The sequence below is a fragment of the Scyliorhinus torazame genome, chromosome 11 (genome assembly GCF_047496885.1).
Source record: "Scyliorhinus torazame isolate Kashiwa2021f chromosome 11, sScyTor2.1, whole genome shotgun sequence".
In the NCBI taxonomy this organism is placed as follows: Eukaryota; Metazoa; Chordata; class Chondrichthyes; order Carcharhiniformes; family Scyliorhinidae; genus Scyliorhinus; species Scyliorhinus torazame.
Window position 1 is genome coordinate 185,191,168 of NC_092717.1, and position 16,588 is coordinate 185,207,755.

Here is a 16,588-nt window from a genome sequence, read left to right on the forward strand (position 1 = left end):
TGTACCTCATGTGCAGCTCGCAACACCTCCTTTCTATACCCTACTGGCAATACTACTTGATGAACTTCTGCCCACTTTTCATCCGCCTGCATATGTAAAGGTCTCCATTTTCTCATCAAGACATCATTTTGTGGTAATAACACTCTGGTATACACTCCTCTTCCGTTTATGCTTTCTGATACATCCATTTTATTTCTACATCTTTCTGTTGTAACTCCGCCAATTTTCCTGAACTAAAAATATCCGCCTCATCCTCCACCTGTTCTTGTTCCTTTTCAACCATCTGATCAAAAATCGTTTCTGATAATTGCACTTCAACATCATCTTCACTCTTTGATTTCTCCTCTTGTCTTAACTTGTGACTTTGCGACCTTGTTACTACACAATCCGGAACAATTCCAGGATATTCGTCCTTCAACACTTCAGTTGTCTGATTTTTCACTGGCTTATCAACCACAGTAGGCATCACTCCCACTTGCGATCCAGCTATATCATTACCCAAGATAAACTGTATTCCTGGACAAGATAGTTTCTCTATTACTCCTACTACCACTGCACCACTCTTCACTGGACATTCCGACCTTACTGTATATAATGGAACGCTACTCCTCTCACCCTGAATTCCACATATTACCACCTTTTCTGGCAACATTCTTCCCAAAGTACATAATTCCTCATCTCTTACCATTAAAGATTGACTAGCTCCCATATCTCTTAAAATTGTGATTTCTTTACCTGCTCCTCCTGATACACATGAGTAAACTTTGCCCACACAAGTAAATTCTTTAAAGAGATCTGGCACCTTCTTATCAATCACCTCTTGATCAAGCTGTACAATCTTTTGCACCTCCTTCGCTTCCCTTGGGCTTTCCTTTACCATTCTAACAAACCCCACTGTCTTATCCTGTTTTACCACATCAGCTTCCCAGTGCTTTTCTTCAACCACCAACACTGTGACTTTACATGGCCTAGTTTATTACAGTGAAAACATTTGAAACTTTTCATTTCTCTTCCACCCTCCTGGATTTCTTTTTTAATCTGAGGTACACTCTCTTTATTATCTCCCATCAGATCACCTTTACCTTTACCACTTGAGTATTTCTCATGTCCCCAGTTTCTATCCCTCACAGGCTGAAACTGATGTTGGAAACAAAGCTTTGATTTATGAACTAATTCATAATCATCTGCCATTTCTGCTGCTAGTCTTGCAGTTTTAACCCTCTGCTCTTCCACATGAGTTCTCACTACATCAGGAATTGAATTTTTTAACTCCTCCAAAAGTATATTTTCTCTGAGAGCTTCATACGTTTGGTCTATTTTCAAAGCCCTTATCCACCTTTCAAAATTACTCTGTTTGAGCCTTTCAAACTTCATGTATGTTTGACCAAATTATTTCCTTAAATTTCTAAACCTTTGTCTGTAAGCTTCAGGCACTAGTTCATATGCACCTAAGATGGATTTTTTCACCTCTTCATACGTTTCAGATACCTCCTCCGGTAGTGATGCAAACACTTCACTAGCTCTACCTACCAGCTTTGTTTGAATCAGTAATACCCACATGTCCTGTGGCCATTTCATTTATTTAGCTACCTTCTCAAATTAAATGAAAAATACTTCTACCTCCTTCTCGTCAAACCTTGGCAATGCTTGAACATATTTAAATAGATTCCCACCACGTCTTCGACTTTGACGCTCTTTCTCACTATCCTCATCAATCTCATCCAACTGTACGTTTCCTTTTACGTCTGCCAATTTTAACTGACTGTCATGTTTCATGGCCATTTTCCGAAGTTCAAACTCTCTCTCTTTATCTTTTTCCCTGATCTGTATCTCCCTTTCTATTTCTTTTTGTTCTACGAGGGCTATTCTTTCTTTTTCTTTTTGTTCTGCCAGGGCTATTCTTTCTTTTTCTCTCATTGCATATTCAAGCTGCTTTATTTCTTTTTCATGTTCAAGTTGCTTAATTTGCAACTGGAGCTTTGCTATTTCTAATGAGTCAGAATGTAGCTCAGGCACATGTAAATGCTCAGCTACCGTGGTAAGTACCTCATCTTTTCGCATTTTGCCAGGCAATGTTAACTGCAATGTTTTTGCCAAATCTAACAGTCTGCTTTTAGTCTCTGTCCATAAGGTACTGCGTGTTACCGTGTCCACCCCCAAAATCTTCTGAACCTCTGAAAGAACCATTGTCCACAACACACTCCCACGTAAACTAAAATACCACACCTGAAAAGCACCTGTTCTTTTCTTAGCTATTACTTAGTAAAGTGTGCAAATTATTTGAAGTAGTGTAAATAAACTAGCTGTTTGCAATACATAGCTTGATGTTCTTTGTCAGCACTACGACTTTAAGCCATCTTGAGGGATTTCACAAGGAACATCACACTTCCCTTTGAAATTCTTAAAAAACATTTAAGCGGCTGCAAACATAAATAAATTACCCTCAGACTACAAAAAATCAGAGGGAAAGTTGGTCGCAAGTGCACAACAATGTGACTTGGGGAACTACCAAATGGAATGAAGAATTTTGATTGTCACTCACTCCTGTCTTTCCCAAGCGCTCAGAACCTGCGAGATCCACCATGTTGAGCTTTGAGGCCAAGTACTGGACTTTTGAAGCCTCCTTCCATCGAGTCTGAGAACAAAGGAGAAGAACTAAAGGATATCCGCATAATGGTATTTTTCTTAAAAACAGCAACTATTGATAGTCAGAAGCTTTTTTCCAGGGTGGAAAAGTTAATTTCTAGGAGACATACGTTTAAGATGCGAGGGGTAAAGTTTAGAGGAGATGTGCGGGGCACATCTTTTACACCGAGGGTGGTAAGTGCCTGAAACGCGTTGCCGGGGAAGGTGGTGCAAGCAGGTCCGATAGCGTCGTTTAAGAGGCATATTGACAAATACATGAATGGGATGGGAGTAGAGGGATATGGACCCCAGAAGTGCAGAAGGTTTGAATTTAGAGAGGCATCATTTTTTTTTCTTTATTCGTTCATGGGATGTGGATGTCGCTGGCCGGGCCAGCATTGGTTGCCCATCCTTGAGGGCATTTAAGAGACAACCACATTGCTGTGGGTCTGCAGTCACATGTAGGCCAGACCAGGTAAAGATGGCAGATTTCCTTCCCTAAAGGACATTAGTGACCCAGATGGGTTTTTACAGCAATCATAGAATCATAGATTTACAGTGCAGAAGGAGGCCATTCGGCCCATCAAGTCTGCACTGGCCCTTTGAAAGAGCACCTAACTTAAGCCCACACTCCATCCTATCCCTGTAACCCAGTAACCCCACCTTACCCTTTTTGGACACTAAAGACAATTCAGCATGGCCAATCCACCTAACCTGCGTATCTTTGGACTGTGGGAGGAAACCTGAGCGCCTGGAGGAAACCCACCCAGACAAGAGGATAATGTGCAGACTCCACACAGCCAGTAACCCAAGCGGGAATTGAACACAGCACCCTAGAGCTGTGAAGCAACAGTGATAACCACTGTGCCACCATACCGCCCACAATCGGCAATTATTTCATGGTCGTTATTCGATTTTTAATTCCAGATATTTATTGAATTCAAATTCCACCATCTGCCCCTGTGGGATTCAAACCCATATCACCACACAGCATTACTCTGGGTCTCTGGGGCTGGGGGGGCGGGGGGGCGGCAGGAGGAGGTTCGGGATTCTTTTGTAGGCCTCTGAGATTGGGATGTCATTTTAAAATGGCGCCCGATCCCTCGCTACAATGGGGTGTCCTGGCAAGTGAAGCACCCCATTGTACAAAACGGGGCTATATGCGGCCTCGGCCGCGCATTCATCATTCAGGCCCCTGATTCAAAACAAGTTGTGTTGAATAGCTATGTGTTCCTCGGCATTGCGATTGCCGGGAAACACGCAGCTAAATGCGCTCACTAGGGGACTTTGTTCTCTTTTGGGACAATCGTGCCCATAGGATATAATTTTCAGTGAGCTAACTTTAATGTTTCTGTGCCTGAAAGGGACCTACAGCTAGATTCATGCTGGACAAAGGTATTTGTATGTGTGTGGACCTACCCACAGGAATCCACTTGAGAGCTGTGAAGTGCTCGCATTACTAGAATTGCCAATTCCCTATTAGCAATAGCCTTCAGCTGTGTTGCCTGCGGCCAGCACAATCAGTGGGAGTTAAAGTGACCTTTATCATATTACCACGGACGGGACTCTATCATGGGGTGTTCAGTGGGACAGCCAGGCAGCAGCTGGAGTTGCCTATTATGGGTATACATGATCCGGGGGATGGCATTGTGGACCTGCGGACGCTGGACCATCCAGCACCTGCGGATCCACCATATCACCCCCCCGCAGCAGCCCCAGTGCCCGATTTCCAAGATGGCTACTTACCTCCTCGGATCCCCACAGCAGCCATTCTGCTGGCTTCACGTTTTTAAATAGGTGTACTAAACGGTGCCGCGTGACTGCTCGCTGGGGAGGCCGTTAGATCACAGGTGGCCGTTCAATAAGGGATCCTTCCCATTAATGGTATGGAGATTGGATTTAATTTGTGTTTATTGTTTTCTCGCCACACCGTGGTGGGATCCGGTTCGTTAGATCGGAAAACAATTGGCGCCCAGCGTTGTTCCGATTTCGGTCTCTCCCGCTTTCTAACCTGCACACTCGTTTTCATACCCGGTACAACGAGGCTGATAGATCGTTCCAACAGTTCGAGGAAATTGTCCTGAATACACTCTATGAATTAATCCTTATAGCTACATCCGCCAATGTGATGAAACCAGGTACACATTGTTAAATCCTGCCAATCAGATATTTTTCCCCTGCCACAGTGTCAAACGCCCTTACCAAAAGTCACAAATGGCATCCTATGTGACTGTGACAAAGGTAAACTACCCTCCTCATTCTGTCTGCAGCCTTTGATGTGGCTGACCACACCATCTTCTGTTAATGTCTCTTCACTGTCATTCAGCAGGGTGGGACTGTTCTCAACTAGTTCCATTCTTATCTAATCAGAGCAAGAGATGATCCACTTTCAATGGCTCCTTGTCCTGCTCCCGTACCATTATCTCTGGTGTTCCACAAGAATATATCCTTGGCCTCCTATGATTTCTCATCTACATGTCCCTTGGTGACATCATTTGAAAGCACAACATTAGTTTCATGACACCTCACTTTACCTCACCATCACATCTCTCAACTTTCCCCACTGTTGCTAAATTAACAGACTGCTTAAAAAACATCCAGTACTGGATGAGCAGTAAGTTCCTCCAGTTAAATATAGGGAAGCCTGAAGCTTTATGTTCACCACTCCAAATTCCAGTCCCTAACTACTCGCTCCGTAGGCTGAATTTCATGTAACTCAGCAGTGGGCAGGAGCTCGATTCTGCATGGATTGCCAACTTCCACCCCTGCTTTTGAAAGCATGGCATAATTTGCATCGCAGCCAATTAATGGTTGCCTAGTGGTGAGTTGGTCAACAGCATCGAGAAATTATGGGCTGCACACACAATTGGCCATGAAATCTGGTGGCAGGGGGGTCAGGCAGTGAACCGGAAGTAGGTCACAACCACCCGTTTGGCAGAAAGCATTCTTTGGATGCTAAAGAATTTTTCATTGAAGAATTTGAATTCTTATAAAGTACTGTAGTTATACGCGTGTATGTTGATTTTGCTGGTTTGAAAGCATTCAAGATCTTTGCCAGGGAAGAAGTAACATTGGAATTCAACTGACCTGTTCCCTTGCTGAATAGCAAGTGTTTAGGGATATATTGAAAATCAGCCCCTTTTACTCTCTCTGCCTCTCCACAAATGGCTGAGAAAATGAAGCCCGGAGTTGCGGAGGGCAAAAGACTAAAGACAGGGCAGCACGGTGGCACAGTGGTTAGCACAGCTGCCTCACGGCACCGAGGACCAGGGTTCGATCCTGGCCCTGGGTCACTGTCCTTGTGGAGTTTGCACACTCTCCCTGTGTTTGCGTGGGTCTCACCCCCACAATCCAAAGATGTGCAGGGTAGGTGGATTGCCCACACTAAACTGCCCCTTAATTGGAAAAAAAGAATTGGGTACTCTAAATTTAAAAAAAAGACAGAAGACAGTGCCAAGGTTTGACGAAAACATCCTTACGAGTCTACTTCCAGGCAGTAAGTAATAGGTGGGAGATCCTCAGAGCTGTTGACAGGAAGAAGAGACCACCCAGCTAGACAAAAGTTGTTGGAGGAAGGTTTCTACGGAGGTTAGCAAGAAGATGAGATGGTGGCGTAATGACAATGCCCACTGAAATAGTAACCCAGAGACTGGGACTAATCCTCTGGGACATGGGTTCAAATTCCACCACGGCAGTTGGTGGAATTTAAATTACTTGAATAAAATCTGGAATTGAAAACCTCAATAATGGTTACCATGAAACTATCACCAATCCTTGTATAAACCTTCTAGAAAAGAGAATACCACATATTAATTGTTGTGTTGGGTGTTCCGATATACAAACGAACCAACACGGTTGTAGATGGTACAACTCTGTTTTATTATTCTGTATAATAACAACTGTTAACTTCTGGCTGTGGTTCGTACTTCACCAGTTAACCTGTGGACCCAGCCCGAGCACTATCTAAGAGAGGCACTCAGCACATGGACTATGTCTGAGTGGCACGCTGTGAGCTCTGTGCTCTGAGCTACCTCCTGGTGGAATGAGCGGGAACTGTGGTGTTCCCTGTTTTATAGTGCGTGTGCTCTCACTGGTGATTGGCTGTGATGTTGAGTGTGTGTTGATTGGTCCGTCGACCTGTCCATCAGTGTGCGTGTGTGATTGCACCATGATGTGTTCATATGGATATCATGACGTTAATAACACTCAGAAAAAATTCTCCTCATGTCAGTCTTAAAAGGGATACCTCTTATTTCTTTAAATTGTGCCCTCTAGTTCTAGTTTCCCCCACAAGTGGAAACATCCTCCTGGTATCTACCCTATCAAGTCCCCTGGGGATCTGATATGTTTCAATAAAACCAACTCTCATTCTTTCAAACTCCAATGGATTTGGGCCCAACCTGTTCAACCTTTCTTCAGAGGAATAAGTCAAGTGAACCTTCTTCGTTTTGCTTCTAAAGCAATTATATATTTTTTCAAATCAGGAGACGTAATCTGTAGGTGGTATTCCTGATGTGGTCTCACCAATGGTTCTGAAGGGGACAGCCTGTCCTCCACCACTCTGCCAGTGGCACAGGTTCCTCTGAGTGCCGCAGAGACAGATGGGCATTCTACCTTTGTGAAGGAGTCTCTCAGCGCGCCGGGATCCTGGTCCACGCGTAGTTGCCTACGCTCAGGTTCCGTCCATTGACTTCTTACTGGAGTCATCAGCTATCTTTTTAATGGGTATCCTTTGACACTGAGCAGCCAAGTATCCAAGGCTTCCCGGCCGGCAAGCATCCCTGGTACCTCGGAGTGTCTGAGAATGTATTCATCACTATTGCTTTCCAGATAACATGCACACCCCTGTAAACCATCTGAACATTTATTGAGTGGTGTACTTTTCAGTTTATGATTGCCCCTTGCTGGTAAGCTGGTGCTTTTATGGCTACATGGGTCCAATTAATTACCCCTTTTACCCATGGAAAACCAGCCATGGCTGCAATGCCACTGGCCCTCTCTCGTTGACTTATGTTCTCAGATGTAAATGATGTACATTGAACTGAAAAGCATGCCTAAATATGGCAACAATGCCGATCTTAATGGAGTGACGTGTTGCAGGCTGGGTGAACCCACTGAGGTCTCCAACATGTGGTCCAAAATAATCTGGAATCAAAGGAGTTCAATGCCATAGTGACTTTTAAGCCCACAGGCATCAAATAGCCTTGAATTGTGTGGGTGGCTATCTCATTGGAAAGCATGTTACAGGGGGATGTGACAGTCTCTCCAGGAGATGGTTTAGCACAGTGGGCTAAACAGCTGACTTGTAATGCAGAACAAGACCAGCAGCGCGGGTTCAATTCCCGCACCGGCCTCCCCGAACAGGCTCGGGAATGTGGCGACTAGGGGCTTTTCACAGTAACTTCACTGAAGCCTACTTGTGACAATAAGCAATATTATTGATAGACAAAGTCTTTGGAGGCAATGTCGTTCCATCATCTGAAGGTAAGACATTCTGACCCTGTACATGCGGTTGGCAGGGTAGGACCTTCGTGTACCTGTTTTTGTCTCCCCTCCACAGCCCCTTGCTCTTCAGCAGGTAGCCCATCTTCCTGCATCCCATGGCACACTTGCGCCTGGTTAGCTGGGCTCCTCTTTCTCCTCCTACTTACTGCAGGAAGTGCCTCCCTCTGAATGTGCAATTCCCATAGAGAGCAGCATTTCACAGCAGAAACTGCAGTTTACTGATGACCAGAGGACTTCCTTTTTGGCCCTGAGGAAGTGCCCTGGTGCAGATGAAAATTGTATGAACATTCTTAGATTGCACCCAGAAGAACTTTTTTAGCCAGTGGGTCGAAAGCCCAACAAGAGAGGCGGTAACTCTGGACCTAATATCCGGAAATGAGGCCGAGCAGGTGGAAGGCATATAAATAGATGAGCATTTGGCGATCATAACAATAATTCAGTTTTAGGATAGTTATGGAAAAGGATAAGGATGGGCTGGGAATAGAAGTTCTTAACGGAGAAAGGCTAATTTTACTAAGATAAGATACAACTTGGCCGAAGTGGACTGGGCGCAACTACTTGCAACTAACACTGTGTCTGAGCAGTGGAAGGCATTCAAGGATGAGACAGGGAGAGAAATTGGGCAAATATGTCCCTGCAACGGCAAAGGGTGGGACCAAGACCAGAAAACCTTGGGTGTCAAGGGACATAAAGGATCAAGGAAAAAGGAGATGTTTCTGATACCAAGGGCTCAACATAGCAGAGCTCTGAATAAATATAAAAAGTGCAGGGGGACCTTAAAAAGAAACTAGGAGCGTGGTAAAATGCCCAAAAAACAATCCTGCTTTGGGTATGTATAGAGGAGTCGTTCCCGGCTCCTGCTGCGCCGAGTACGATCCCACTATCAAACAGGACTTTTTTTTCTGGCCTCAGTTGGGGACACATACAGAGGCCGTGCTGATCTAATTTCTTACACTTACAAGTTTAGCTTGTCAGTGCAGGAAAAGATCGGAGAGCCATTTTTAAATGCCACCTGATCTCCTGACCCCCCTCGGACACCACACTGTGACCTCTTGTGGTAGGGTGGTACCTGGCACCACAAGTTGCCAGGCTGTCAGTGTAGCAATGGGAGTGCCAAGGTACCACCCTGCCCAGAGCCCGACCACCCGGGGGCCTCTGATGGCTAGGGAGATCTCCCCAGGTGTCATTATGCCTGGTCCACATTTGTGTGGACCAGTACAAAACGGCGCCATGGCGAGAATCGGACACCGACATATTTAAATAAGCCCAATGGTTCACTTAAATATGTTAATCTGGATCTCATTGAGATCTTACGAGGTGTCCCGAGCGCTGCAAATCTCGTCAGAGGCCTCTTGTGAGATTTAACGGCCTTGTTACGTCACCGAGTCGGACGAGGCTGTTCGATCGCGGAAAACTAAGTGAGTGCATGAAATAACTTTGGCAGGTAGAATAAAGGAAAACCCAAAGGATTTTTAAAAATATATAGATTTCATAGAATTTACAGTGCAGAAGGAGGCCATTCGGCCCATCAAGGAGGTAATCAGGAATGTTAATAAGGGTAATGATTTTGATGTGGTCCATATGGATTTTAGCAGTCCCTCATGGCAGATTGTTCTTGAAAGTAATGCCCATGGGATCCAAGGCAAAGTGGAACATTGGATCCAAAATTGGCTGAGAGGTAGGGAGCAGAGCATGATGGTAGAGAGCTGTTTCTATGACTGGCAGTCTGTTTCCAGTGGGGTGCCATAGGGCTCGGCTCTAAGTCCCTTGCTTTTTGTGGTGCACATTAACAATTTGGACTTATCTGTAGAGGGTATGATCAAGAAGTTTGCAGATCACACGAAAATTGGTAGCGTGGTAAATAGTGAGGAGGATAGCCATAGACTGTAGGAGGATATCGATGGACTGGAATTCAACTTGGAAAAATGAGAGATAATATGCTTGAGGAGGGCTAACAAGGCAAAAGATTACACCATAAATAGTAGAACCCTGGAAATTATTGAAGATCAGAGTGACCTTGGAATGCACGGACCTTGGGCGGCACAATGGCACAGTGATTAGTACAGTTGCCTCACAGCTCCAGGCCTTGGGTGACTGTGGAGTTTGCACTTTCTCTCCGTGTCCGCGTGGATTTCCTCTGGGTGCTCCGGTTTCCTCCCACAGTCCAAAGATCTGCAGGTTAGGTGAATTAGCATTCTAAATTGCCCTTAGTGTCCAGAAGGTTAAGGGCTGGGGGGTGGGGGGGGTGGTTACTGGGTTACGGGAATAAGGTGGAGGCATGGACTTAAGTAGGGTGCTCTTTCCAAGAGCCGGTGCAGACCAAATGTGGCCGATTGCCTCCTTCTGCACTGTAAATTCTATGATTCTACATCCACAGATCACTGAAGGTGACAGGACATGTAGATAAAGTGTTTAAGAAGGCAGATGGGATACTTGCTTTTATTAGCCGAGGCATAGCATACAAGAGCAGAAAAGTCATACTGCAACTGTATAAAACACTGGTTAGGCCACAACTGGAGTACTGCCTATAGTTCTGGACACCACATTGTAGAAAGGGTGTAATTGCACTGGAGAGGGTGCAGATAAGAGTTACCAGTGTGCTGCCTGGGCTGGATGGTCTGAGCTATGAGCAGAGATTGAATAGGCTGGGAGTGTTTTCCTTAGAGTAGCAAAGGTTGAGAGGGGATAGAGGTGTATAAGATTATGAAGAGCATAAGGGTGTATAGGAAAGAACTTTTTCCATTAGCAGAGGGGTCAATAACCAGGGGGCATAGATTTAAGGTATGAGGAAGAAGGCTAAGAGGGGAGTTGAGGAGAAACCTTTTCACTCAGAGGATGGTGGGAGTCTGGAACTCACTACCTGAAAAGGTGGTTAAGTCAGAAACTCTTGTGACATTTAAGAAGTATTTCGATATTCACTTGTGCTGCCATAAGGTGACTGAACAGGTAGACGAGGGTAGAGCAGTTGATGTGGTGTATATGGATTTCAGCAAAGCATTTGATAAGGTTCCCCACGGTAGGCTATTGCAAAAAATACGGAGGCTGGGGATTGAGGGTGATTTAGAGATGTGGATCAGAAATTGGCTAGCTGAAAGAAGACAGAGGGTGGTGGTTGATGGGAAATGTTCAGAATGGAGTACAGTCACAAGTGGAGTACCACAAGGATCTGTTCTGGGGCCGTTGCTGTTTGTCATTTTTATCAATGACCTAGAGGAAGGCGCAGAAGGGTGGGTGAGTAAATTTGCAGACGATACTAAAGTCGGTGGTGTTGTCGATAGTGTGGAAGGATGTAGCAGGTTACAGAGGGATATAGATAAGCTGCAGAGCTGGGCTGAGAGGTGGCAAATGGAGTTTAATGTAGAGAAGTGTGAGGTGATTCACTTTGGAAGGAATAACAGGAATGCGGAATATTTGGCTAATGGTAAAGTTCTTGAAAGTGTGGATGAGCAGAGGGATCTAGGTGTCCATGTACATAGGTCCCTGAAAGTTGCCACCCAGGTTGATAGGGTTGTGAAGAAGGCCTATGGAGTGTTGGCCTTTATTGGTAGAGGGATTGAGTTCCGGAGTCGGGAGGTCATGTTGCAGCTGTACAGAACTCTGGTACGGCCGCATTTGGAGTATTGCGTACAGTTCTGGTCACCGCATTATAGGAAGGACGTGGAGGCTTTGGAGCAGGTGCAGAGGAGATTTACCAGGATGTTGCCTGGTATGGAGGGAAAATCTTATGAGGAAAGGCTGATGGACTTGAGGTTGTTTTCGTTGGAGAGAAGAAGGTTAAGAGGAGACTTAATAGAGGCATACAAAATGATCAGGGGGTTGGATAGGGTGGACAGTGAGAGCCTTCTCCCGCGGATGGATATGGCTGGCACGAGGGGACATAACTTTAAACTGAGGGGTAATAGATATAGGACAGAGGTCAGAGGTAGGTTCTTTACGCAAAGAGTAGTGAGGCCGTGGAATGCCCTACCTGCTACAGTAGTGAACTCGCCAACATTGAGGGCATTTAAAAGTTTATTAGATAAACATATGGATGATAATGGCATAGTGTAGGTTAGATGGCTTTTGTTTTGGTGCAACATCGTGGGCCGAAGGGCCTGTACTGCGCTGTATTGTTCTATGTTCTATAACCTCAAGGGCTATGGACCATGTACTTGAAAATGGGATTAGTGTAGTCAGATCTTTGTAGTCAGACCAGTGTGAACATGATAGGCCAGATGGCCTCCTTCTGTGCTGTAAGTGTCTATGAATCTATGAAAAGCAACATTTTCAACATTACCCATGTCTTAACAGACTCTCCTGCTAAAGTCAGGCATTGTCACACTTGCAGTCTTTGTATCTGCCTTTTCAACAGTCCCTGGGAAAAAAATGTAATTCCCACTAACTGCGTTCCGCACGCACTCGCCACATTCTGGCATGTGCAACATTTTATTCCAGTCAATTGAATTCTAATCAACCTGAATCGCTTGTTAATTAGATATTACTAAAAAGGCGTTTGCGCTGCAAATTTCAGCACCTCCTCACCTACCATATTATGGTGGACTAAAGTGATGATGTTGCGTTCATAACCCGATGGCATCACTCTAGATGTAATGCATCAGCGAGACTATGGCACCAGGAGTCGGGGAAGGTTTTTACCCTGGATCTTTCGAGGGAGTCCATTCGAGAGACTTTGGCTGGGGTCCTCACCTTCACTAAGTGGCTGGTGCCTCAGGCAGGGCAGTGAACTATTCAGCCTATCAACCTATCAGTCAATCAATAGGAAATATGGGAGACAACAGGCTGTGATTTGAAGAGTAGTCAGCTGCAAATATTTTCAAACTCACTGCCCCGTCTTTCTGGCATTTTTAATAATTGCTCTGGGGCTACATAGAGAGAGACTTTACAGGCCAGACAAGCCAGCACTAGACAATTACAACACAGTGGCTTGGAGGTGTTCATCAATTTCTAAGGCAGGCAAATTTCCCCCCCACATTATTTATCCAGCACAGAAATCCTAACTTATTAGCATTTCAACCACTATTTAAAAAACTTCTGTGAACACAGATATTTTGCTTCTGTGAATACAGTTTACTTTAAAACACAAAGTGTAATGTCGCGCAACACAAAGTTTTGCATTTATTCTGTTAGCTCATGTTCCACAAATAATAGAAGTTAAATAAATGAGTAACGTGTAGAATCTGTTCAGGTAACTGAGAGATGAGTCTATGAGTGACAGGAATCTATTCCTGTTTGAAGGGATAGATCAGAGAATTACAAACCAAATGAATGAAAACTGAGCTCACCTCAACATACACTGTGAAGATGCAGTGAGACCTGGAGGAGTTCCTATTCATTGTGTGGGATGCAATGATTCGGTTAGTTTCACCCTGTATCAATAAAGAGGAACAGTAGTGTCAGCAAGGTATTGAAAGGCAAGGCCCCACCATCACAGATGCCAGTCTTCAGCCAATTCAGTTTGTTCCATCTGATATCAAGGAGCGACGTGAGTATACTGGAGGGCCTGACAATATACCTGCTCGAGTGATGAATATTTCAGCTCCAGAACTAGCTGTCTCTCAAACCAAGCTATTGCCTATAGCTACAGCACTGGCACCAGCTGGCAATATGAAAAATTGTACAGGTACATTTTGTCCACAAAAAGCAGAATAATCTGGGGAATTAATGCCCCTTCAGTCTCTCAAGCAGTTCCATTTACAACTCCTGAGGTAGTGAAGCAGCCCTTGACACGTGCAACAAGATTGAGTTGGGCTGAGGATGGTAAGTGGAAATTAACATTCTTGCCACACAAGTGGCAGGCTATGACAATCTCCAGTAAGAGTGAATTTAACTCCACTGAATATTCAATGCCATCCCCCATCATCAATACACTATTGTCCAGAAACTTATCTGGACCATATAATAAATTTTGCCTCAAAAGGTCAGAGGCTGGGAATTCTGTGATGCATATTTCGCCTTCTGACTTCTCAAAACCTGTCCACATCTACAAGGCACAAATCAGGAGCGTGATAGAATATTGTTCAACACTATCCAGGGTGGCATCCCATCCACCAAAACTCCCTCTGCCATCACAGTGGCAGCAATATGTAGCAAGATGCACTTCTGCAACTCACCAAGGCTTCTTCCATAGCACCTTCAGGGCAGGGCAGCACGGTAGCATAGTGGTTAGCACTGTGGCTTCACAGCGCCAGGGTCCCAGGTTCGATTCCCCACTGGGTCACTGTCTGTGCGGAGTCTGCACGTTCTCCCCGTGTGTGTGTGGGTTTCCTCCGGGTGCGCCGGTTTCCTCCCACAGTCCAAAAACGTGCAGGTTAGGTGGATTGGTCATGCTAAATTGCCCCTAGTGTCCAAAAAGGTTAGGAGGAGTTATTGGGTGAGGGAGATAGGGTGGAAGTGAGGGCTTAAGTGGGTCGGTGCAAACTCGATGGGCCGAATGGCCTCCTTCTGCACTGTATGTTCTATGTTCCAAACTTATGACTTCCACTCAATATAATGTTATAAATATAGGAATAGAATATAATCTATACATGGATGAACCCACTTACTAGGCATTTGTTTTCAGTAATTTTGATCCTATAATGGAATGATTTATGTTGCAATTATGTAGGTGGTATCCTTAATTCATTCATGTAACCTACTAATTGATCACTCACTGTGATTATGGGGTTATGGGGGGGGTCCCCCAGCAGGTCGGAGAATGGCCGTTGGCCGCCGTGAATCCCGCCCCCGCCGGTTGCCGAAGTCTCCGAAGGGAGAAAAGTCGGCGGGGCGTTAATGGCGCCGCTGACGTCGGAGAATGGCACGGGTCTGCGCAAGGCAGCCGATTTTGGGCCTGCCGATATTCTCCCTTCCGGATGGGCCGAAGTCCCGTCGACGTGATGACCGTTCACGTCAACGTAAATCAAGCCTCCTTTTCATCGGCGTGAACCTGTGCTCCAGGTTCACGCCGACCAGCGTGGAGGTGAGTGACGGCCTGGGGGGTTGGCCGCTGGGCAGGCGATGGCGTGGCCGCAGTCTGAATGTGTGGGGAGAGGTGTATCTCGGGTTGTGTGTGTGTGTGTGCGGCGGGGGGGGGGGTTAGAGTGGGATGGGCTCCGGGGGAGTGCCGGGAGGGGGGGTCCGTGCCGGGGAGGGGGATGGGGGGTCCGTGCCGGGGAGGGGGAATGGGGGGGGGGGTCTGTGCCGGGGAGGGGGATGGGGGGGGCGGGTCCGTGCCGGCGAGGAGGATGGGGCCCGTGTCGGGGAGGAGGTTGGGGTCCGTGCCGGGGAGGGGGATGGGGGGGTCCGTGCCGGAGAGGAGGACGGGGGTGGGGCCCGTGCCGGGGAGGAGGTTGGGGTCCGTGCCGGGCAGGGGGATGGGGGGGTCCGTGCCGGGGAGGGGGATGGGGGGTCCGTGCCGGGGAGGGGGATGGGGGGTCCATGCCGGGGAGGGGGATTGGGGGGGTCCGTGCCGGGGAGGGGGGGGTGCGAGGGCAAGTGAGTTGGTCCACCTGGCCAGGTGCCAGCCTCCAACAGTTGGACCCATGCGGTCCATGCCACTTGACTGGGGGTGACTCCGGATGAGGCGGGAAACCGTGGCACACATCTGCCACCTGCTGGCACACCTGTCACCACGTGGCACTGGTGGGGGACACCCTCTCCCCGTGTCCGTCAAGGTTACGGTGGCCCTGAACTTTTATGCAACGGGGTCATTCCAGGCACCGAGTCGGGACCTGTCCGGCATATCGCAGACATCGGTGCATCGGTGCATCCGGGCAGTGACAGATGCCCTATATGCCATGGCGCACCGCAACATCCGCTTCCCTGTGGACTGGGCCAGCCAAGATGCCCGGGCCGTGGGCTTCTCTGCCGTGGCCGGGTTCCCCATGGTCCAGGGTGCGATTGATGGGATGCACGTCGCCGTGCGGCCACCTGCAGATAACAGGGCCGTGTTCACCAATAGGAAGGGGACCTATTCGATGAACGTACAGGTGGTCTGCGACCACCGCATGATGATCCTGCAAGTCTGCTCCCGTTACCCAGGCAGTGTACACGACTCATACGTGTTGTCACGGTCATCCATCCCCAGCATGTACGAGGGACGTCATCCCCGGCTGAGGGGCTGGTTGCTGGGCGACAGGGGCTACCCATGATCGTGGCTGATGACGCCTATACGGAGGCCACGCAATGAGGCGGAGAACCGCTACAATGATGCCCATGTAGCGACAAGGGGAGTGATAGAGAGGTGCTTTGGCGTGCTGAAGATGCGTTTCAGGTGCCTGGACCTCTCTGGGGGCGCCCTCCAGTATCGGGCAGATAGGGTCGGCCGCATCATTGTGGTGTGCTACGTCCTGCACAACATAGCCCAGCAGAGGGGCGATGTGCCGCAGGCAGAGGAGGGCGGAGTGGAGGAGCAGCAGGAAGAAGCGCAGTCCTCCCCAGATGAGGGGGATGGGGGCAATGGTCAGGGCAGACGGGGTAG

At 47.1% G+C, this 16,588-nt stretch overlaps 1 protein-coding gene across 1 annotated transcript in view; it reads right to left on the reverse strand.

The window, feature by feature from the left end:
* kif9 (kinesin family member 9) overlaps nucleotides 1–16,588 on the reverse strand; it is a 215,714-nt gene that overhangs the window by 142,918 nt on the left and 56,208 nt on the right. Inside the window, exons 6-7 of the mRNA XM_072468147.1 lie at nucleotides 13,413–13,496; nucleotides 2,543–2,635 (exon numbers count right to left, since the gene is read on the reverse strand). Of these exons, the coding sequence (XP_072324248.1) occupies nucleotides 2,543–2,635; nucleotides 13,413–13,496 (177 nt within the window). The remainder of the gene's footprint in view (nucleotides 1–2,542; nucleotides 2,636–13,412; nucleotides 13,497–16,588) is intronic.